General features: G+C 46.2%; 2 protein-coding genes across 2 annotated transcripts in view; both read left to right on the top strand.

Annotated features, from left to right (window-relative positions):
• The first annotated feature begins 4,242 nt into the window (after positions 1-4,242).
• Positions 4,243-10,632, top strand: DRAXIN (dorsal inhibitory axon guidance protein). The gene is made up of 6 exons (XM_026053705.1): positions 4,243-4,716; positions 6,291-6,475; positions 7,004-7,115; positions 7,499-7,588; positions 7,816-7,905; positions 9,587-10,632. Exons 1-6 carry the CDS (start codon positions 4,263-4,265, stop codon positions 9,697-9,699), a joined length of 1,044 nt encoding a protein of 347 aa, XP_025909490.1. The 5' UTR covers positions 4,243-4,262; the 3' UTR covers positions 9,700-10,632.
• A 5,148-nt stretch (positions 10,633-15,780) lies between these two features.
• AGTRAP (angiotensin II receptor associated protein) overlaps positions 15,781-23,648 on the top strand; it is a 9,953-nt gene continuing 2,085 nt past the window's right edge. Inside the window, exons 1-4 of the mRNA XM_026053681.1 lie at positions 15,781-15,836; positions 20,910-20,944; positions 21,170-21,281; positions 21,820-22,018. Of these exons, the coding sequence (XP_025909466.1) occupies positions 15,810-15,836; positions 20,910-20,944; positions 21,170-21,281; positions 21,820-22,018 (373 nt within the window). The 5' untranslated portion in view covers positions 15,781-15,809. The remainder of the gene's footprint in view (positions 15,837-20,909; positions 20,945-21,169; positions 21,282-21,819; positions 22,019-23,648) is intronic.

Here is a 23,648-nt window from a genome sequence, read left to right as displayed (position 1 = left end):
GGTAGGCAGCGCCCCGCCGGCCCCGCTCCCCTTCCCGCCGCCCCGCACGCCAAGGGCGCCCGTGGCGGCTGTCACCGGCCGCTTTGTGCGCGCGGAGCCCCGCGCCCGCCGCGCCGCGCTCCGCTCCTGCTGCCAGCGCTCACATCGCGTTTCGGAGCGAAGGCGATGCGGCCTCGGTTAGCGGCTCGTTGCAGCCGGTAATTCAGCACGCAGGGCTTCAGTGACGTTTACCCAATTCACAACCGAGGACTCTCATCCTCGGGGAGGCGGGGGATTTGATGGAAATGGGTCTGTATTCCCATCTCCTCTCCCTTAATGCTACACGTTTTGATTCAAAGCGGGAATGACACACGAGGAAAAATGTTGGAAGCGCAGCCTAAACGTTGTGCCGCTCAGGAATATACTCGCGTCTCCCCTCCCTGTCGCACTAGCAGGTCCGGGTGAGCAGTGACGGTTCCTATGACCGTTTCTCGTTTGTCACTGCATTAAGTTGGGGAATCCRCTGTGCTGACAGCAGGCGCCTGTATCTCGGATGCTAATCTCGAACTCGTTGCTATTTTAATCCCGTTATTGGGTAGAGGAGAGGCTGTTTGGTAGCAGGACAGCGGTGATGGCTGGGTCAGCCGCTGGGTGAGATCCCGGCGGGCAGCAGAGCGGAGGGTGCCGCGTGGGCAGCACTGGGCGGCTCTGTCCCCGGAGCCTCTGTGCCAGGCRCGGACAGCGAGAGCGGCGACGCTCCTGCTGCGGGTCGGCGCGGCTGCCTTTGGGCTCCGGGTGAGAGGCAAGTGGCGAGATGAAGGATGTGCGAGGCATTCGGTGTCCGTCGGGGCTTAGCACTGGTTTAGTGAGCGGGATGCAGGCGCCTGCCTGCCTGCATGGCTAGGCTGGGAGAGAAGGTATCTGCTCAGTCGCGCTGTGTGACTAAGGCGTTCTGTGCTCGGTGATGAGGAGGGCAGAGCACCGCTCGTGGGCCGGAGCACACCGGGGAGGGGGACACTTTGCAATGACAGCGATCCCAGTTCCAGATCCCRGTTCCAGCCTTTCCTCTTCTGGAGGGAGCTGCCTTTCCAGCGGACACGGACCCAGGGCCGGGCTTTGTGGCGACACAGAGGCAACTACAGCTCCCCGCAAGCCTAAATCTCCTATGCCCATCTTTTGTGCAGACAGTAAACCTGAATTTGGCCCTTTTCTACAGCACCGGTGATGTTTAGCAGGGGCAAAAAGTGAAAGAAAATGATGTGGGCAAAAGGAAAGCAGATGTCTCAAAGGGTGGTGATGGGATCTAAAGAGCTTAAGCCTATATATGTACAGAAAGGAAAAGGCAGAGTAGGAAGAAAAGGTGGCCAGGGATAAAGGCAACCTGAGAAAATAAGGAGGCAGCTCTGAGGATTGGAGATCTGTGAGCCGGGGGCCCTGCTGTGCCAGGGGRTGCCTGAGCTGACAGGGAAAAAATACATATTCCTTACAAAGTGAGTATGCAAGAAAGGCTGGAGACAGGAAAAGTGGTATTGCTTTCTGCTGAGGGAAAAGCAGAAAAGGGAGAATCTAAGATTTCCTGTCTGTTTTGAGGGGAACTGGAAAGCTGAAGAGAGTGGATCACTTGGAAATGTGAAGRTCTATCAGCAGATTGTATATGGAGCTCCCCAGCAATTGCCTCCAGAAACAGAAAAACAGATGGAAAGAGACCCAGCAGGGAAGTCAAATCTCATTTATCTGCACAATGCCATCGTCCCGGCTCCAGCCAGCTCTCTGCGTGTCAGCTAGCATAGAGCCTACCCCTGCCATTCTGCTCCGGGCTTCTCAAGCCCATCCATCACCCTATGGCTTCTTATTTACAGAGAGCCTGGCACACGAAGCTGGGCGCATTGTCTGGCATCCCTGCCCTTCGTGCACATGACACACATGTAGATGCACTCACACTGTGTCCGTTGCCGCAACTGGAGACTGTCTACGGTCCAGGAAATCTTTATACTGTCCTGCCAAAGTCTGAGCTTACTTGAGCCAAGGAGGTATCAGACACAGGGTACAGGCTCGGGTCAAGCTTGGTTCAGCCCCAGAGCATAGAAATGGCATCTTCTGTGGTCTGGAGTGATAAAGGATCTCAATATTCTCCGTGTCTGGATTCAGGAGCTTTGCTCCTCTTTGCTTTGAAGGGAAGAACATTTGTGAAAGGATAAGGTGAGGGCTGCCAGATATCATGTGATCATATATATGAATGAATGTAATTGATCTCATGTCCCTGCTTTGTCAAATACAAAGCACATGCTGCAGGGATAGCATCAGACAGAGTCTATTACACCACTGAAGTGCCAGAAYCATATTTGTAAGGGGAACATATGCCTGAATTTATGCATACTTATTCAGTGCGAGCTGTCTTGTAGAACTACAAGAGACTAATAATATTTATATCARTGAGTCTACTACAGGAAAGTTGCCAAAGATGCAAAATGCCTATTTTCTGAAGTTACATATGCATAGGGTTGCTGAAACAGGTAGTTGAGAGAAGGCTGGGGCTTTACCTTTAGCACAGCAGCATGGCATTTGCCTAAGCTACCAAAGGTACCTTAGGGCCTGTTTCGGTAGGATAAACAGCACAGACCTCCACTGATAGCAATGCAGTGCAGGTATTTATCTGCATTACCAGTTTGGGGTTCCTGCTGATAACAATAACACAGCACGTTAGCATTCCCTCTGGGCCAGGGAGGCAGCCCATGAGCTTTTGCTGCCCTTCCGTGCTGTGCCATGCCAACAAGACAGCCGGGCATCTTAAACAAATGCCCCCTGCCCCTTGAAACAGACCTTCTCTTTAGCTGCCCTGCAGCATTTAGCTGTTTTCTCACTCCTGCAAGAAGTCAGTATCAGCAGCTAAGGTGTCTGTCAGATTGATCATCAAAGGGCTCGTGCATGTGCGAGTGACTGATTCGCGAGGCTGGAGGCACGTGCCTCACATTCGCTTTCCACCTGTCCTCTCCCTTTGGCATTTTGCCTCCAGATGAAAAGGTAAGCTGCCGTCTCCGGCTCTTTTGAGCTGTTCTGCGTGTTGCCTTGATCCAGCTGGGTCTTTAAGGGAAAATCCTAGAGAGAAAAAAAACAAAAAAGAAAAAAAATCAGTGGATGCAGGGCTTTGGTTTTTGTTTGGTTATTTGTTCTGCTGGTTTTGAAGCAGGAACTTTGAGTGCTTTGCTAATGAATTTAGCTTTCAGGCTGATTTTCCTTTGTTCCGAGCAGCTGCCAGTAAAACACTATTTTGCAGTGTTATGGCTGCAGCAACTGAGCTACCTAACACCTCCCAGATCAGCCCCTCATCTTGCTGTTTGTTGTCCTTTGTGGCCAGGGAAGGACCTGCTTTTCAAACAGAAGAAAGTGCCCCGAAAATGCAGCGCTGAAGGCAAGTGGATGAGAATACTCCTCGTCCACTGCGCAGGGCCACTCCAAATGTTCTCTGGACTTAAATTACCCTCCTAGTGATGGTGTCACCTGCAGGGTSAGCTGAAGTGACTTGTGCGGGGTCAAGGAGGGAAAGCAGGACAATGCAGGGAGAATCCAGCCTGTTTCCCTGCCCCTTGATCCAAGACYGGCATCCCTGCCCTGCTGACAGCAGGAGATTAGCTTTTTTGCTACATGACGAGATATAAGCGCAAAATTTCCAGTGCTTTCCTCCCTCCTTAGCGGGCTTTAGTTGCTCGGAGGCTGTGCATGCACGCACATGCCTGTCTGCCTGGAGCTGCTCAAGGCTGTTGTTGTTGCCAGTCCTGCGAGGCCACCATCTGCTTCCAGTTCTGTTCCTCTTGACATCTTCATTGCGAGGAAACCAGCTGTGAGGTGGGGGGCTGGTGCCAGGCAGGCCCAGGATGCCAACCTGGCAGCCAACAACAGCCCTGGCCGGACAGCTGGTGCTGTGCGGGCGCTGGAGGGGGCTCGGGGCAGCCCCTCAGATGGCAGGTTGTGAATGGGAGGGAGGGAGGAAGGGGGCCAGTCCCGAATCAAAGGGAAACGTCCCTCTGATTGATGGCCCTCATTTGCACATGAAACTGAGACCTCTCATCCCTGCAGGCCCTGCCGGTGGCTCAGCTGCTATAGGCAGGGCTGGGAAGGAGGATGGAACCAAGGAGGGAATAAGTCTAGTCTTTGGACACCTGAATTGCTTCTACCTAGGTGCCCTCAGTCTAAACCTTGGCACTTTTCCAGTTCTTGTAAGTTTTTTTTTTATTTTTTATTTTTTCCMTCRTTTTGCCTGCAGGTGAAGGAGAGCACCCGGAACTATGGCATCATTTTCCACCTCCTTCTCCCTTTTCCTTTTCCTATGTATACTGGCTCTTTCTGACATCAGCCTTGCGGTCTCCCTGGACCCCGGCACGAAGCTCAAGAACATCCCAGAGAACAACAACCACCTTCAAACCCAAGAGCTGTGGCCCCAGCAGCCCAGAAGTGGCCACCAGCACAAGCACGGTGTGGCCAAGAAAGAGCGGGTCCAGCCCACGTCGTCCAGAGGGCAGCCAGCCGCCGAGGAGGCCCTCAGAGCCGGGAGCGGAGCCCCAGCCGCCGACGAGCCCGCAGCCGTGGGGCAGCCAGCAGCCCTGAAGCAGGATAAGGATGGATTCCTGGGTTTTGAGTATCCCGAGAGGGAGAACCAGTCCCCAGGGTCTGAGAGGGGGAAGAAGCAGAACCGAGAGCATCGGCGGCACAGCCGCAGGGACCGACTGAAGCACCACAGAGGTATTTGAGCTTCAAGAGACGCCGGGGCTGTTGGGTCGCTTGAAACGAGTGTCGCTTGTGTGAGGGCAAGAAGATGCAGTTGTGGTTGGGCCACAGGGGTGTGTGGAGGGCGTGGAGTGCGTGCCTGCTCTGGGGAGAAATCTGCCAAACAAAAGAGGCACAAGAAAAAAGGCAGCTCCAGAATCGGAGGTTTTCACTGCGCATTGCAGTTTTGTGAAAATGACCTTGTTGTCCCCAGTTTGTGTTATGGAAGAGCTCTAAAACTTCTTGAGACTGAGGTTCTGTTTTGTGTTTTGGTGTGGCCTGTTTGCGTGGGTTTTTTTTTTCTTCTTTTGTGTGTGTGTGTGTGTGTTTTGCTTTGCTTTGGTTTTTTCTTTTCTGCTTTTCAGCAAATGGTTCCTTTAGGAACAAGCATGCCCAAGCCATGCTTAATCTTTCCACTGATTTCAAAATGTGATGGGAACTAGAAATAATAAAACAACCCAGCTTAGCTTGAAGACCAGTTTCTTCTCGTCAGAGCCCATGTTCTTTTACATTTCAGCCAAATTAAATTAGAAAACAATAGTTGGCTATAAAACTGTAACTTCTGCAGGTGTGAAACCCTGTGTAACACRCTGTAGGTGACCCTRCGTGTGCAGGAGGGCTGGACTAGATGATCTCCAAAGGTCCCTTCCAACCTTAATGGTTCTATGATTCTATGAAACTACATTCATTATGTTGAAATGGTGCCAGCTTTTGAGTGTTCTGTGTCACAGGTCGAGCTGTGGGTGCATGTCTCTGTGGTGTGATGCCTCTACTGCTATTAAAGACAGGCAATCTCTGTCAGTCTCTGCCATTTGAGAGGCTTGGGTGTCTGTCCCTGACTTCCAGCGGTCACTCCTCCCTACTTCAGTGAGAAGAGCTCTGCTGTTCTCGCAGGGGCAGTGGCTGAACAACTCACGTTAAGCAATATAGAAGAGTGTGCAACAGACGCTAGTTTGGACGCTAGACGCTAATTGCAGAATGTTGTTTCTTTGGCTTAACTTCAGGTGTGTACTTAACTAATACTTAGCAAAACCAGCAATCAGTCTGTGAAGATTTCAAATTGAAATAATCCAATCTTAAAATGAAATAAGAGAATGAATACATGAATACAGATGAATTTAAGCTTAATACATTTGTTTAAAAATGGCTAAGCAGATACATTTATATCCTTATTACCAGAGAACGAGGACTGTTTCCAAAATAATTGACTGTCTATGGCTGTAACTTGAAGAAGTTTTCAAGATTCGCATTTTCCTTGGGAAGAAATCCATTGCTTCTTAAGCAAAATGTAGACCTATTTTAACAAGTAGTTATTCTGTATGACTTGAATATGTAAGAACTAAAATGCATCTAGTCTGGTCTGAATCTATCACTTTGATCTAATAGCACATGACTCTGCCTTGCTCAGGTATGGTATAAACGGCAACTCAAAGTGATGGAAGGTTTGCCACTGGCTAGATGCTACTTGGATTTCTTGATCCAAATCTTTTCATGGTACACAGAAAGGAAGGTGAGAAAGCTAATGCTGCTGTGCCTGTTGCCTTCTCTAGGGAAGACTGATATTGGGCCAAGTTCCCTGTACAAGAAGCCTGAACCTTTTCAAGAGCCGTTTCAAAACCTCCAGGCAGCGGAGGCGACAAGTCTGACCCCCACCATGCTTCACTTCACTGCTCTGGAACTGGCATTTTCCACAGAAGAGCCCCCTGTTCTTCCAGCCACATCACCTCGCTCACAGGTAAAGAGACAGTTGGTAACTGCTCTGTGCCTCTAATACAGGCAGAAATATGCAGATAGGTTTTTTTTTTTTTTTTTTGCCCCGCTTAGAAATAAGTTTACYTAAAACCAAGACCCTCCCTTAAAAGCAGCTCTCTACCTTGGAGACATCAGAACRCTTCTTTTTCATAAATTGCTCCTTTAGTTGTCTTTCTTCCCTCCCCTTAGCTAGCCATGCTCATTCAGCTTCAAGGGTGGACACAGCAGGAGCACTTGGCTGGAGAGGCAGCATATCGTGATGTTCCTCACTGGCCTTTCTTTCTCACATGGAAGCGGTGAAAACTTCTCCCTAGACTTATGACAGAACAAGGGAATGATGAATGTTTTAGACAAGCTCATCCTCGAACAAATTCCCTCCTGGAAATGAGATGACAAGAATTCTCAGTAGACAAAGCAAAGGAACCCGAGACCTTATTAAGGTCTGAAAGCACCAGGAAAACTCACAAAGACTGAGTAATCAATTGTTTGTTTGGTTCCCTGTGGTCTGCAGGCTCGTGTCAGGCAGGATGGGGATGTGATGCCCACCCTAGATATGGCACTCTTTGACTGGACAGACTATGAGGACCTCAAACCAGAAATGTGGCCATCAGCTAAAAAGAAAGGTGCGATACTTCCACTGTTGACTTCCCTGTTCTCTTTCCCAAAGGTCTTTCCCTAAGATTTGGCCTGTGGTTAGTGCTCATAGCTTTGCTGAAAGGTGTGGGATTACAGGGGAGGCGGTGGGGCAACAGAGGACAAGCATAATGATGATTGTATTTTGTGTTCTCTTCCATCTTGTTTCTCATTTTGGATGGACAGCTTGAGGGTAAGGGAAAAATGATTAGATGAGGCGCTGAGAAGCAGGGAAAAAACTGCTTAAAGGTTTATTAAAGGTTTATTGCTCAGACTCCTGAAGCTTGAAGTTGCTTTTAATCCTGGAAGAATTCAGTTGCCAAAATAAAAACATTAGTGTGAAATTTGCTATCAGCATCTGTTCTTTCCTTAGAGAAACGCCGCAGTAAGAACCCYAACAGTGGGAATGAAACCGTGTCAGCTGAAGGAGAGCCCTGTGACCATCATCTTGACTGCCTCCCAGGTCAGGAACAATCTGAGATCAATGTTTTAAACATTAAACATGAATCTAGGTTTTAGCATCCGTATCCTATTTTTTAATACTGACAGAAATGATTACATAGAGGGATGGGCAGCTGCTCTCTGGGATGTGTTCAGGAACAGTGTTTGTAATGTGGAGCTGTTGTGGGTGTCAGTAGCTCTGCAAGGGGATAAATCAGCTGTCCTGAACCCTCATGTCTGCGTTGGCAGGATCTTGCTGCGACTTGCGTGAACATCTCTGCAAACCACACAATCGAGGCCTTAACAACAAGTGTTACGATGACTGTATGTGCACTGAAGGTGAGTTCAGCTTCATGCCTCTTCACTTAGGGCAGGACACAGGTTTCTGTTTCTTAAAACTTTCTGAAGAATCTAGGGCAGCCCTTAATAGACAGTTACCATGTTAACATGTCGGAAGGCAGTTTTCTAATCTGAGTGTATTCAGAATCAGCTCCACTCATAGGGWCTTCTCTGCTAGATCAAAACTCTTATTGCTAAATTTCGTGGCCCATGTAGGTATACCATGGCTTTGACCAGGTCCCTTCATGTAATTTTCTCCTACTTAGACATGGTCCCTTCATATAATTTTCCCCTAGTTAAACAGATTGATTTCCTGGAAATAACAGACCTAAAGGATAATGCAAAACTTGAAGGTCCTCATCAAAGAGGATCTTCTGATAGATCAGCCTAGAATGGTGCTTCTGCAAGTCTCATGAGAGATGCCCCCGGGCCCTGCTTTATATTTAAGCTAGTTATAAGTTGATGCCAAATGTGAATCCTCTATAGCATAAAAAAATCCCCAGAGATACAGAGTCCGGATAAGATGCAAAAGATGCTTGATAAAAGCAGAGCAGCTAATCTTGTGTGCTCTCCTTATGGGAGGCCTAACTGCCTGGGGGGATTAGTAATGAGGGGCAGAAACCCATCCTTAGGGTAGCCTGGCCTCAACAAAGCCCAGGGACCTGCACTCCAAAAGCCTGTTCAGTGACCTGTGACATTGGCTGGGTCTCCAGCGTACAAGTATTCAAGGACAGTTTTATTAGCTGTCTCATAATAGAAGCTATAAATCCTCAGCCTCCCCCACTTTGGGGTGCTGGCACTGTTGCTATCTGCTGGTTGCTTTGGATTGCAGTTTCTAGGATGATAAAACCACTCCTTCCAATGATCCTGGGCTGCTGAAAATCTGGACTTTTGGGAGAGTTATTTGCACACAGCTGTCCCCAGTATAGCCCAGCTTGCACCGCAATCTGTTGTAGCCGAGTCAGACAATAGACACCAAAAGGCAACATACCAGTACCAGAAACAGATGACTTACCCTGACTAAAGGCTCCTATTCCCTCCCACTGTGATGGGTCGCTGTTTACTGATGCTTTTTTACAAATAAGATATTTTATTTTTTACTGTTCAACAAGGCTATACCAGATAGCCTCCTTCAGACCCTGCACTTCTGGCATCAAAAATAGGAAATGAAGGAGATAAGTGATAAGCAATAAGCTTTGGATCAGACTCCTTCTGCCCCATTAATAACGCATCAAAGTCTCTTCCCTCCTCTCCCGGACCTTTGCAGAAATAAATAGCAAGGGGRAGCTCCCCAGCCATTGCTGCTGCACATTAAGTCACAGTAATTTCCCAATGGAAAGATCACTTAGATAGTAATGGGAAGTAATAGGAGAGAGACAAGCAAGGATTCCTTAAAATCACTGGAAACGACCAGGATAATTCATTGATATTTCAAGAAGCCAAGGAGAATTTATGCCTGGCCCAATTAATCCCAAGCAAGAGCAGTGAGCCAAATAGAAGAGAAGGGTGCAGAAAGCAATGCAGCCTCCCCACCTCATTTCCCATGACGCCTGCTTCCTCGTCCTGGCACTTCCCYTGCTGTCGTGGGTTTTGTCCTGAACTGAGGGTGGGAACTACCTGTTTGATGTTTCTGCTCCCGGGAGCCCTGGTCCCGCCTGCTCACCATGTGCCTTTTCCGTAGGGCTTCGCTGTTATGCCAAATATCACCGGAATCGAAGAGTGACCCGAAGGAAAGGACGCTGCGTGGAGCCTGAATCAGTCAATGGAGAGCAGGGATCATTCATTAATGTTTAGAAGGATGGTGCTCTATTTCCTGCCTGGAGGGTCTGGAGCTTGGGACAAACCATATATACCTAGCAATGGGGATTAGAGGAAAAAATCAGCAAATGATTGAAGCTGCAGGCTCTGAACATGCCAAGCTCCAACAAGACTGATGCTGCTGGTGGTTTATGAATAGAGTGGTCTCAGCCTTTCCTATACCAGAACTTCCTCACTCACCTATCCCCTCAGCACATCCCTGTCATGCAGCTGGATCCCCCTCTCCCAGTTAGTAGGAAATGATCCTGATTGTCAGTCTGATGCCCTGAGAACGGGAAAGGTCCTTTGGTTGCAAGGCTTCCTCTCAACACAGGCAAGATAGGAAAGATCCTTCAGGTCAAATCATAGAATCATAGAATGCTTAAGATTGGAAGGGACCTCAGAGGTCATCCAGTGCAACCCCCCTGCACACACATGGAATGATAGATAAGGTTGAGCTCGGCCCTTTAACTATTGCTTGAGAAGAGTAGTAGAGTCTTAAGGATCAGAGGTTCTTAGAAAGTAGGAAGCTTGTAGCCTCCAGATATAAATAAAGGTAGGTAATGAATATGGATGAGCAGAAAGGTGGCTGTCCAGGTGAGAGAGGACCCTCTTGCCCTCTCCCTTTTTCAGACAGATATTCCCCAGCTCTTATGCGCTACTGCTTCCTCCTTAGGACTGTCAGTTCCCACTCTCCTTCATTTTTTTTGTTCACAGAGAAATACCTGGTTTCTGCAAGGATATAGTAAGAGACATCTCAGCCTACAGCTCTCACTCATTTGATTATCCTGCCAACTCTGTTATTTTTAATTATTATTTTTGGGAGCTTTCTGGGGAAGTAATAGTTTTCCTAGTGAGCCAAAAAACAAGTTTTTGGTAACAGGAGATAGAGACGGACTATTCCCTTGTAGTACATCCTGTGACATTTTGCATGTGTGTTTCCATGATATGTAAATAAAGTTATGATAGATATCCTTGTGCAACTCTTCTGCTGCTTTAACCACACCTAAGCATGGAGCAGGAACCAGAAAATCCTATAGGAGAGCTGGCCAGGAGGAAGGACTGACTGACAGATAACGGCACAGAGAGATCGTGACATTCTGTGTAAAAATTCCTCTGCCCAAATTGGATATCCATATGTGCCAGTATCCCCCACTGCTCCTAGGTTCTGCCTGGTGCCATGCAGATGTTTAAACCTTTTCTAAATTAATACTTAGTTCATGATCTCAGTGTCATAGTGAGGCAATACAGAGTATCTGTATTAAGCAAGAAAATTGATAGTTGATATGTTCTTTTCTGTTGCTATCACCCCAATATGCTGACCAGTGAGTGAGCTCTAAAGAACCTGGAGATTTACAGCACTTTTTGTGCTGCAAATACAGGAATATAATTTTGATCAGGACTTCCAAATGGGACCTCTTGCTTTTTTTCTGCTTTAGAAGTGCTATTAACTCTTTGAGTATAAAAAAATGTTGATTCCTTAATTGGTGAGATTAGTTAAATACTTAAAATCAGTGAAAATGAGTTAATTACTATAAAGGAACTCACAAGATTATTGGATTGATTTCTCACTGTGGCGTTTCAAAGAGTTCATGACCAAGATCATTGCCTCTGATCCAAACTGTGATGCTGCAGAGGTGGAGCAGAAGGGGGGAGCCGTGACACATGCRCATGTTGCACAGCCAAAGCGGTGTAAAAAGAATTGCACAATCTGATTTATGCATCTCCCAGATAATAGACTGATTTCACAATTGCAGTGCAAATGAAAGCTGGTGAGTAAATCRTATTCCAAGGTGTGGAATACAAGCCCAGTTTGTGATATAAAACCCCACGGCGGTATTTGTACGAGGAAAGTTCAATCCACTTCTGAGCATAGCAAAGCTTTTCAGAGCTGCTCAATGTTATGTCTTAAGGGCATGACAACATTTGTGGAGTGATACTATCACTGGGCTACATTTAGCAACTTCCCTCTTCCTTCCAGTATCTCCCAGTTGCAGTGCAGTCAGTGACAGACTGTTCTGCCTTCGGGGGCATTAGCTCCAAATGAGAGAGAGGGAGACCAATGCAATGCGAGTCCTGATTTATATGTTCATTGCAAATGATTGTTTGAGAAACATTCATGAAATTAAGCATTCACACAGCCTCAGCTTCTCTGCTGCCCCCAGTTTAATCCAGAGCTCTTGCAAGGTTTTCTATTGTTTTGAAAGGGCTTTGGATCAGGCCCAAACCAGCTATAGCAGAGCTCTGTGGAATAATTTTGGAAGTTAATTACAGGGCACACATGTAAGTAAGGTGAGTGACAGAATCTCACCCAGATTGCTCTGGAGTCACTGCTATAGCAGGCACACAATGAATCTGAGGGCCACACATCGTTCTGAGCCACTTCTCCAAGGGTGAGAGTCATTACACATGGAAAGGAGAGGACAGCGTGGTGATTTGACATAATCATCTCAGCAGCTGCCTGCTCTGCGAATGCTGCTAAATCTCAGGGATATTGCTGGCAATTGCCAAAATGATGAGTACAAAGACAACAAGGAGGGGAAGCACAAATTAAAACACTTGGGAATCATTTTGTCTAAGGTCTGTAATAGTCTGCATTCATTTTAGCTTGGGGGGGTATCTTATTGAAACCTTCTCTGTCCTCCAGCTAATTACCCTGTTGTCAATCCACAGTGTGGGAAAGTGCTTCAGTTTCAAACCCATGCTATACTAAATTATTCCAGTCCGTGCCAGTCAGAGCTTCTCCTGCATAAAGCCTGGAGGAAACATTGCTGTTGATGTTTTTTATCGGAAACAATAAGGRATGTTGCTTTCTTGCAATGTTTTGAGCCTACACCCGTAAAAAACATTCACCCCAAAACCTAATTCTGCTACCTCAATTCATTTTCYAGAGTGACGGAGAAACGTGAAAAGCAATCCCTGAATTACAGCTCAAAGCTTTAGTGAGATTTTAGAAAACCTGAGGAGCAGCTCTTCCCTGATGAGATCAGAAATGACTTTCATGTTTGTCAAGATTACGCCTTAGCGTAACCCTCCCACTGCCCAAACCATTTTGCTACCGTTTTGCAGTGGAGTTGCAGGAGAAGGCTCCCTGCCAGCGTTACAAACCTCTTTGGTTTCCCCTTCCGCCCTAATGGTAATGTTTCTGCTTGCTGATTTCCCACTGGGATCTAAGAGGGAGTTTGCAGGGCCAGGACAATTTCTGTTCCTCCCTCCTCACTGCTTATTCAGAAAGGCTCTATAGATAACACACAATTTCTGCAGGGCTCATGCCCTCATTCCAGTTCTGGGCTCCCCAGTACAACAGAGATACGGAACTACTGGAGAGAGTCCAGCACAGGGCTACGAGGATGATCAGAGGCCTGGAACATCTGAATTGGGCCTGTTCAGCCTGAAGAAGAGAAGGCTGAAGGGGAATCTCATCAGTATCTACAAATACCTTAAGCGAGGGAGCAAGGAGGATGGGGCAGCCTCTTTTCAGTGGTGGCCAGTAACAGAACTAGAGGAAACAATCACAAACAACTGGAGGAAATAAACTGGAGCACCAAGAGTTCCACAGGAACTTAAGGAAAGCATTCTTTACTGTGAGGGTGACAGAGCCCTGGAACAGGCTGCCCAGATAGGTTTTGGAGTCTCCTTCTCTAGAGATCTTCAAAACTTGCTTGGATGCAGCCTGTGCCATCTGCTCTAGGTGACCCTGCGTGTGGAGGGGGTTTGGACTAGACAATCTCTAAAGGTCTCTTACAACCTTAATGATTGCTCTCAGCTCAGGAGACAAGGAGACAGCTCAAAGTGCATCTGCAATCTTCAGCTACCTTCAGATTAGACCCCGAGCGAGTGACAAGAAGGGCAGAATTATGACAGGGGAACTTGTGTCCGTCTCTGCAGGCCAGGGACTGCAGGGGCAATGTTATCARCTTCTCTGCTGCCCTACAGAACTGCTATAAACTTGCATATCAAGACTATAGATTCCTGAGACTTAAAGGAAACACTTCTGCCTTCTTAGCCTCCTTTYATGCAGGAAGGGAGCCAGTTGTGCACAAGGTTTTTACCAACCCAGCAGAATATACTTCATAAGCCATTTACATGCTGGATATTATATTGTTTGTACTGAGCTAACAGCCCTGGACCAGTCTGCTGTTTAGGAAAATCTCCATATTGCCTTTCTAGTCTCCTGGGTCATCTGCTTCTCCCTGCAGGTYTTCACCTTTATCTCCATGCTTGTCTTTCACACCACATGTGCACTACACATCATGTTGCTTTGAATTATCAAGCCTAGGGCAGGGAACAGAGGCAGCACGTTACAGGGAGGCAATTTACAAGCTACAAGTAAAGCAAAATGGAGAAAAAAAAAACACAATAAACCATACAGATGAGATAGGTGTGAGACGTGCAAATGCATTATGTCTGTCATAGTTCTCATTGTTTTCATATCCACGAGATCATTAAGATGCTTCTGAGTCCCTTGAGTACCTGACATGCAAGCCCAGGATATAAGCACAGCTGAATTAATTGTACAATACATTGAAGAACAAAATGAAGTAAAGTGCTTTTATTGTACAAAGGGAAACGAATGCTTTGCATTAAAGAGCAGTCACATCAATCCAAATTATGGCTCATGCTGTATAAATGATAATGAGAGGCTCTGTCTTGCTCAGACTGAGTGAAAACGTTGAAAGGAGCAAAGACGCCCACTTACTGCTGCGTCTAAGCAGTGCTCCTACATAAACTGGGCCAGAGCACGGCAGTGAGATTTGTCTTTATAACAACATTATTCCTCTGCCAGGCACCTATTTTAGCAGAAGGGCATTCCTATTGCTGTTTCCACCCAAACACTGAGACAGCAATAAGGCTACTTAGTCYCTCCTCCTTTTTTAGGTGTTGCGATTTCTTTGCTGCTATTCAGCCACTATGCAGATAACCAGTTTTCTTTGGGCACTTCTGGTTATCATTTCCTAAGTTGCTTCTTTTCAGCATTAAATACCATACCATGTGGGAGAGCTCAGTGTGCTGTGTATAAGCCATATGAGTCAATAAGACCCAGGATGCAGCACAGGACTTGGCTAGGGCTACATCTGTAGTTTACTTAGGGATCTGTGAATTCACAGACTGTTCTCAGACCGAGGCCCTTGAGATAGCTCTGAAGTGAGGTTGGTTGGGCAGTTAGGAGAAAATAGACATTTTTATATCCTATGAACACTGCAGCATAGTCCAAATGTGTATTTGTGCTCAGTATTTCCTCATTTATGCACTTTGGTTGCATTGCTTGAGCTAGAAATAGAAATGGGATTGAGCAATGATTCAACTTCTGCAATGAACTTGTGACTCCTTGCTCTTTCCTCACTGGCTTCATCCTTTCTGTAAGAATGAGTCTGCCTGAATGACAAGAAAGCACCTGACCCAGGTAAGGAAGGCTGAGTTTAAAGAGATCAGCCCAAAATCTTGTTTTTTATTAGTTCCTTTGCCAAACCTGGGGAGAAGAAAGGTGTTCTGCACCGAGCAGGAATTCTAAAACGGTCTTCTTGCAGAACCTGTGTGAGGATCGTTTGGTTTGTGCTGTGCAGCTCTTCCTTGTTGGCACTAGAAAGGATTTTCAAGCAGGTTTGTCAAGATCACGCCCTGGTGTAATCCTCCCTCCTCCCCACCTCCTCCTGCCACACACAGTTCTGACACAGAGGCCCTTGAGACAACTCTGAGGTGAGGTGGGGCAGTTAGGAGACACTGGGCAATTTTAATCCCAATRGTCACTGCAGCGTAAGTCAAATGCGTTTTTAAACATGCTAGGCTTGCAAGCGAGGGTGGCCAGCTCAGCTTTAGGAGCGACATCAATCAGAGACAACACGCGAGGTGTGACATGGAAACCTCGGTGCTGTCCTTTGGTGCCCGGCAGGGCCCAACCCGCCCCCCACGGCGCAGCTTCACTTCCAACCCCACACTCCAGCGCTGCCGCGGGGCTGTGGCAGCGCAGCGCGGGCCCAGCCCCGCCGCGGGCCCAAGCGGCGGCTCCTCCCGCCTCTCCGCCCGCCCCTGGGCGGCTCGCGCCAGGCCCAGCGCCACGGCAGGCGGCCCCGCCGCCCTCGGGAGTCGCGGGGCGGCCGCTCGGGGCCATGGAGCTGCCCGCCGTGAGCCTCAAGGTAGGGGCGGCGCGGCGGGAGCGGGGCCGCCAGCACGGGGGGGCTCCGCCGCCAGGAGCGGCCCGGGGCGAGGGGCGGGCGTCCCCCGGGAGCCGGCCCCGCGCCCCAGGCCCGGCCGGCAGAAGTGGAAGTCTCCGGGAGGAGGAAAAACCGGCCTCGCTCGGGATCTTGAGTTCCTCACCAGGCCCAATGTTGCAARAATTAGGACCGACAGACAGCGAGCTCCGACGTTCACTCGCGACTGTTTTGAGTTGGGAGAAATGGTTGCTAACTCGTGGCCAAGGAGGTCCCCAGCTCAGCTGACCAGGGTTAATCCCGGCTTTGCACTGCGCAAGATGTGAGGAGGCAAGGCCTGGGCTGCCAGGCAAGATATCTTGGATAGAGGAGCCCCTTTACTTGGGAGTTATCATCTGGCAGATGACTAAAATTGCTTTTCTGTTTGGTTGGTTTTGTAGGGATAATTGAGGTAATGGAAATTTTTGCCGTATATCTGGTAGCTGGAGACATGGAAAATAAGGGATTTCTCACAGCTCCATTAGGAGTATTATTTAGGTGTATTATTGCACTTTTCACTTTGGCAAGAAGCACATCCTTATGCAGAAGCTAGGAAAGGCTAGAATCACTGGTTTTTGTTTTTYATGGTGGCGTTTGGAATTGGAGCCTTCTCTAATAATAGAAGAATTTTTCTCCTTTTCTTCTATCGCATTATCAAAGCCCTGAGGCCTCTAAATGTACGCACCTTTATCCAGGTTTTCTAGTTTAGGTGTCTTGTTTGGTGGAGCAAGTTTCAGGGGGTTTTTTGGTTTATAAATTAGACCACACGAAGTATGAAAGCAACGCCGAGYCCATGTGTTTTGTTTAGGGTTTTTGTTTGTTTTCTGATGTTGATTTATAAGGCTGTGAACAGTGGCTTTGGAGTTGGCTGCCTGCAGGTTGGGAGGTTAGTACTGGCTCAGACACCATTATGTATCCATCTTACTTGGAAACACTTAAATGTGGCTGTTCAAAATAAAAGTTTGGACTTCATATATTCATGGTTTTACTTAGTAGTTCACCAAGAAAAGTAATTTCTTGGGGCAAGTAGGAAAATGCACCTTTCAAGATCTAGTGTGACGGTTATATTCTGGAAACGGATTGGTTTTTACTCTGGGAAATCTGAGAGTATTGGATGATTTCCTCAGCACTGAGACGATTAGAAGTKCTTGTCTTCTGATTTGCTTATAACATTTCAGTTTGTTTTGTTTTTCTGTGTTAAAACAACATTGACAAACAAGGACATCTTCTAATTAAAAGGTTTTTCCAATGAACTTATTGTTTCACCATGAGGGATAGAACTAGAGGAGCTGAAAAACAGATGTGTGTCTTGAATGAGTCACCGATAACATAACTAAGATGTTGCTTTTTCTCTAGTTTCAGATAACCAGTCCTAAATCCCTTCCTTTGTAAGAGCAAACTTGTTCTGAGTAAATGATTTTCAGCATTAAGCAATTCCTTGTTTTCAAGTCTGCTGGTTCTGCTCTGGGGTTTGAGGGCTGGGGAGTGGCGAGTTAATCATTGTACCTGCATCTTTGAATTGTCCCCAAGTTGGGAGCAGCACATCACAAAGATGGAGAAGGGCTTTTTTGGGGGAGTGGATTGGAAGCAACACACATYATTGCTATTCATCAGCATCATTTGCTCTTTCTGAGAGATCAGAAAGAAAAATCTCCTGATAGAAGTAGCTCCAGGAAACCTGAGTGACTGAGCAGTGTTTGTGCTGGAACACAGCGTTGTCTTAGCCTTGRGGTCCCTCAGGCCACTTGCAGAACTATAAAATCGATGTAGCAGGTTCTCCTCTGGAGCAGATGAGGAACATTTTCATGGAACAGCATCTACTGGCTCAGCACTAGTAATAAGTCAGCAAACTGTACTGAAAGCCATGTGTAGTCTTGTTTTTGCAAAGAGTGCTTGACAAGAAGGATTACTGTAATAACTGTGCTGAGCTTGGAAATATGAGACTTCAGTTTGATCAAGCCTGGACAATGTTTTGGGATGCATGTGTTTGGAAACACGCTTTTTGTGCTTGGAGATGGGCTTCTTTAAATGCTAATTCATAGACTCGTAAAATAATTTAGATTAGAGGGGACATCTGTATGTCRTTCAGGTCAGCTTCCTGCTCAAAGCAAARCTAACTTCAACTTAGATGAAATTACTCACCCCAAAATTTGGGGTTAGTGTATCCTCAGATGAGTGTAAGCCATTCAGAGTAGATGAGCTCATTTTCAGAAAAAAAAGAAAGTAAGAATTTTTAAAAAGGTAATTTAGAATTTGAGTATTTTATTTGGGGCAAATTGAATGTTATGCTTGAAGATTGTGAGCTGAGGCATGCTTGAAGAACTGGGTTACTGTTCCAAAGAATTTCCCATCCAACCATAACCAGACCATGTGTCTTTTATGTTGCCAATTAGTTCCATCACATGCTGGGATTTGTGGAGGAGTCAGTAACTCCCCTTGGCTCTCCTCAGTTTTCAATGGGATGCTTCTAATCATGTGATTATCCTCCTAACAGCCCAGAAGGGATGGGGACAAATTCCATCTTTTATATTTTACTATTCTCACTACTAGTTCAGGTTTTAGAAGGAGTTCTTCCCTTAGAATAAGAAATTTATACCCTTCTTATGTAGGGGCACAAGCCCTCGAGCAGAGGGAAAAATTAAAATTCTTCTCCTGTCTCATCGTGAACCTTCCTGAAAATTGTCTAATCTCAAAGAGTGACTGTGAGCTTTAAAARATATTTTTCATTAACATGTTCAAGCATACCAAGACCACCAGCTAATTTCATAGTGCCCTGAAGAACTGTCAGATAACTTAGACTACTAACTAGGAAAGAAATTCCTTGCTTTTCTATTGGCCTTTGAATAATAAAGGTTTTTACCTGACTTTATTGTTGTGATCATGCATGCTTTATAATTTAGTAACTGCAGTATTGATCTAGACAGCTGTAGAAAAAAAAATAAAAACTGTCTAATTATGTTAACTGGTGAGCCTTGAGGGGGCTTGTGGGTATGTAACATGCAATTAAATACTACCTCATTAAGAATTTCCCTGATGTTATGATAGTCTCTTGGGTAAATGTTATTTGCATGTCTCCATTCTTATCCAAGAACATCTTGTCTTTTACTGATTAGCAGCTTCTGCCTGGTCTCCACGGTAAAATATGGGAGGAGGGAACGTGGGGGAAGATTGGTGCCTTTTGTAGGTTTTATAATGAACCATTAAAAAAAAAATCATTGTTAAAGATCTGCTCAAGCAGTATTTGACGTTGCAACAAAATGTAGGCTACTCAGAATGAAGGCTCATCAGTTGTGCCAGGGTGTTTCAGTAAAGCAAGAACAGTATCTTGAGATGTCTACATCGTGGTATCTTTGCAGAGCAGCTTGAGCCACAGCAGATGCGTCRCTCCTGTTCATTTCCTGGCTGCCTTTCGTTCACGTTACAGCTTCATTAACACTCTCCTCAAGCAACTAGTTTTGTATTAAGTTAAAGCATGAATAAAACTTTTGARTCACCGAATAAGTGCAGAATGTCGGTAAATATTTAATTTTTTTTCCCTAAGGGCTTAATTCTCTTTCCTGCATACAGCTTTCTTGTGCCAAACAATTTAGCCTGCCTCTGCTTACTCATTTACGCCTCTGTGTGTATGTGTGTGTGTGTGTGTGTGTCAAGAGGTTATGCTGAGGTTAATACTGCCTTGTTTTGGTGGTATTTGGTAGTATTGCCTGGGTAGTCTCACAGTGCCTGTGGGACTGATGGTTTTCCACAGAAAAATATCTGTTGTCTCTGCTTGATTGGGTAAGTACTATGAGGGGAGGGTTACAGGGATTTTTGCAGGCACCTGTATCATCCAGGTCATTCAGCAAAATAGTCCAGCAAGCAATGCCGCAGAAAAGTGAGTTAAGCCTGTTTTCTCTGGAGAAGAGAAGGTTGAGAGGGGATCTAATAATATGTATAAGTACATGAAGGGTGAATGTAGGGAGGAAAGGGCCAAACTTTTCTCAGTGGTGGCCAGTGACAGGACAAGGAGCAATGGGTATAAGTTGAAACCCAGGAAGTTCCATCTCGATGTGAGGAAGAACTTCTTCGCTGTGAGGGTGACAGAGCCCTGGCACAGGCTGCCCAGGGAGGCTGTGGAGTCTCCYTCTMTGGAGGTCTTCAAAACCTGCCTAGATGCCACCCTGTGCCACATGCTCTAGGTGTGCCTGCTAGAGCAGGAAGGTTGGACTAGATGATCTCCCTTCCAACCTCAACCGTTCTGTGATTCTGTGAAAAGATGTCGTTTCCTGTGGTTAGTGTCATTTGACAACGTTCGCTCAAGTCTAACTTATTAGACTTGCTTGACTTGCTTTTATTTTAATGCAGTCTATTGTTCAGCCTTTCTCACAGGCAGAGCAATAGCAAAATATCTATGTTTCTCTGGAGGCTTCACTGGGAATGAAGAGAGATGTGTGCTGTGCTGGATTGTGTTCTTTGGCACAATCCAGCACAGCAGATACTTTCAGGTCTGTTAATATTACAGTGAAGTTAAGCTGCTGTTCTAACAGGCTTGAAGAGGGTAAAAGGAGATTTACTGAGGACTGGATGAAATGACGAGGAGCTGCAGGTGTGGTTGTCCATGGACTTTCTGATGATAAGCCCCCAAACTGGACAGGTATAAGCTGTGCTAAAATAGTGTAAATCAAATTGCCCAGTTTTCTGTACAAACTCTTCTGGAGTTCCAAAATCAATAACCCATTTAGGAAAGTCTAAATGGGCCCTGAATTAACTGTCAACAGAAATGACAGCAATAATGAATGACTGCAGTGCAGCAACACCACAGAAAATACCAGCAGCAGAGGCAGGGGGAAAAAAAAAATCTCTCTTGTGCCTGTACTATCCCAGTTACTAAACTAGCTTTCTGTACTCATTTGTGGGTCTAATGTAGCTCCCAAGGACACTCTTCTACTCTTCCCTAGGAAACAAAACAGTATTGTTGTGCTTCAAATCTCCCCTAGCTTTCACAGCTTGCTAACGTGTCTTTCTCTGTTTTTTTCACAGGCCATCATTCTGGTACACTGGCTGCTCACAGTGTGGTGAGTGATTGATTACTGGCCTGTCCTGGGTGAAAAGAGGGTGTTCCTTCAGACTAGGAATGGGACAGTCTGTGGAGTCAGCACTCCCTACATGTGCTTCTCTATGTGCAAGGAGATCCTGCCTCCAAGAGGGAGGTGTTTGCACAGGACATGGGATTGATTGTAAACAGACTGTTACAGGCTTATTGTGAAAAACGGATGGTTTTATCTTTTTTTTTTTGGTAGGGGGTGCATGAGTTACAACTTTCCAGCCTCCTATGCCTGGGGAAACTTCAGCATACTTGCAGTGGGAATCTGGGCCATTGTGCAGCGAGATTCCCTTGATGCCATCGTGATGGTGAGTATGAGGGTATTTGCCTCCATCAGCATGGAGAGCGTAGACTGCTCCTTGGAATCAGTGATGTTCCTCAGCTGTTGTCAGTACAGTAGTGGATAAGTCAGACTCTCCACCTTTATCAGGAGTGATTGACTAGGCATTGTAAACCATGGCTAGAAGTACTCGCTATTCCTTATTTTGCTCCTAGCAATGGGGCATTTTGATTCTTATTCTTTAACCTGCATTTGTGACCTGTAATGCTAACCAACCGCTCAAAAACATTTAGTGTGATTGAGTTGGAGGGTCCATAAAACAAACTGGCCAGGAAAAATAGCCCTGGAACATACATGAAACAGTGTCTAACAGGTGAAGGAACAATGCAGGATCATGCATTTACGTCTCTTCCTCTTCTCAGTCTTCCTTAGCCAGTACCAAGAGGTAGCAGTGTGTGATCCAAGGGTGAGAGCATAGCTGTGAGCACAGATCTAGGAAAGACCTTTTAACTGATTGTGATGCCTCCCTGATCAGTTCATATCCTGTGTTCTCTCTTTGCTTTCAGTTCCTGTCTGGCCTGCTGCTCACAGTCCTCACAGACATCATTCACATCAGTGTCTTCTATCCCACCAAGAACTATCTCACAGACTTGAAGCGTTTCACTGTAGGCATGGCCATCCTCAGCCTCCTCCTCAAACCTGTGTCCTGCTATTTTGTGTATCAGATGTACCGAGAGCGTGGAGGAGAGTACACGTTTAACATAGGTACGATGCTTCTCTTGCCTCTGCATCAGTATRGGCCATTTTCTGTGGTGCCAGGGAGATTGTCTTGTGCTTTGGACCCTTCAGGCTGAGCTCTGTGCAGCTGGATTCTGCCCTTCATGCCTTACCAGAGGAGGGTGCAGGTTGTGCTCTTTCTCGTGCTAATGTCTGCTCTCCCATTTTGTGGTCTTGATGTGTCTTAGGCCCTAAATTAATGTTCCTCCTCTCTTCCCTTGCAGACCTGGAGTCCTCGTCTGACAGCAGTTTTGCCCACAATGGTATTGATGTCACTGCTGTCTCTTACTCAGTGTTGCTGAGAGGCTTTTCCCCCTGATCCTCCTCTTATATTTGTGTATGCGCCTTTTGGATGTCTCTGGGTGTCCTTTTCTCTTTGCCAGTCTTTTTTTTTTTTTTTTTTCTCCTTTCTGAGGGAAAGTGAAAGCAGCATCCTTTCTAGCTGGATTATACATGAGACTGGAGTTTTTACTCCAGGCTTTCTCTGGGCCTCACATGTTCTAGGTACCTTAATTGTTTTAAACTTCCTTTTCCTCAACTCTCCTGTTGTGTACCAACAACAGCATCTTGCTGTGGGCTGTGTTTGTGTCAATTTTTATTAGCTATTCATTGTGCTTGTATACTGTGGAAAGTATAGTTATCGATGAAGAGAGATTAACTCCCCCTTTGTATGGAAGTTGGAAGTATCCTTCTTTCTGTCCATATGATCCTAAAATGGGCACGCTACTGGCCGAGAGTCTCTTCTCGGAACTGGCCGAAAACTATCACCTTTTACTACAGTCTCTTTTGAACTGTCTTTCTTGCAATCTTATCAGAACAAACTGTTCTGTAGTTTTGTGTTGAATGTGGTTGTCAAATTACCTTGCTATCTTGTTTTTGCACTATGTTGGCACCCTCACTGTGAACTGAATAGTCTTGCYTTTTTCCTGGTCCTCTTGGTCTTGTTTTCTTTCATGCAAAATCCATTTCTGTTGCTTGGCAGCATCCTTGCTGCTTAGAATGGGGCCTGTCACATGATTTGGGGCTCATCTTTGATTCAGATTGTTCCCTAGCCATGGCAGACACCTGGCCTAGATAAAGAGCACTCTTTGCACACTCTGTGTCATCATCTCTTGCTCTGTCTGGGACAGTAACGTGGTTTTGTACCGCTGTTGCACCCCAGGCAAATTGTTCGTAATGTAGCTGGGAGCACTGCTGGATTCAGATTTAATACCCTGTTGAGGCATAGCGGGGTTGTCAGGAAGCGTAGTCATGCATAAATCATGCTCTTAAATCCATGCTGTCAGCTAGCCATGATTCCTGCTGTTTGTTTGTTGCAGGATATATCCATTTTCCACTCCTTTTCATATACTTTAGTCTTGCTGAAATACGCTATTGCAGCAGTCTGTCTGTTTTGCTGCTAGGTATCAGTATGGGGCTTGCTTTCTACACAGTCACATGGGAGAGCAGATCTCAGCGAGTTAAATGCTCATGTGATAAGGRATATGTTCCAAAGCACACCAGTTCTTTTGTCTTTGCCTGGAGAATGAGTTCTCTTACCTTCTGTCTGAGTAGTGAGGCTCACAGAATACCAGTGCTGGGGAGTTGGGAGGGCAGCTAATGTGGTGCAGTGCTGAGC

This window comes from Nothoprocta perdicaria, unplaced genomic scaffold (genome assembly GCF_003342845.1).
Source record: "Nothoprocta perdicaria isolate Ctin4 unplaced genomic scaffold, notPer1 scaffold_117, whole genome shotgun sequence".
In the NCBI taxonomy this organism is placed as follows: Eukaryota; Metazoa; Chordata; class Aves; order Tinamiformes; family Tinamidae; genus Nothoprocta; species Nothoprocta perdicaria.
Note: the sequence above shows the minus strand (reverse complement) of the source record. Positions and strands in the feature narration are given on the sequence as shown.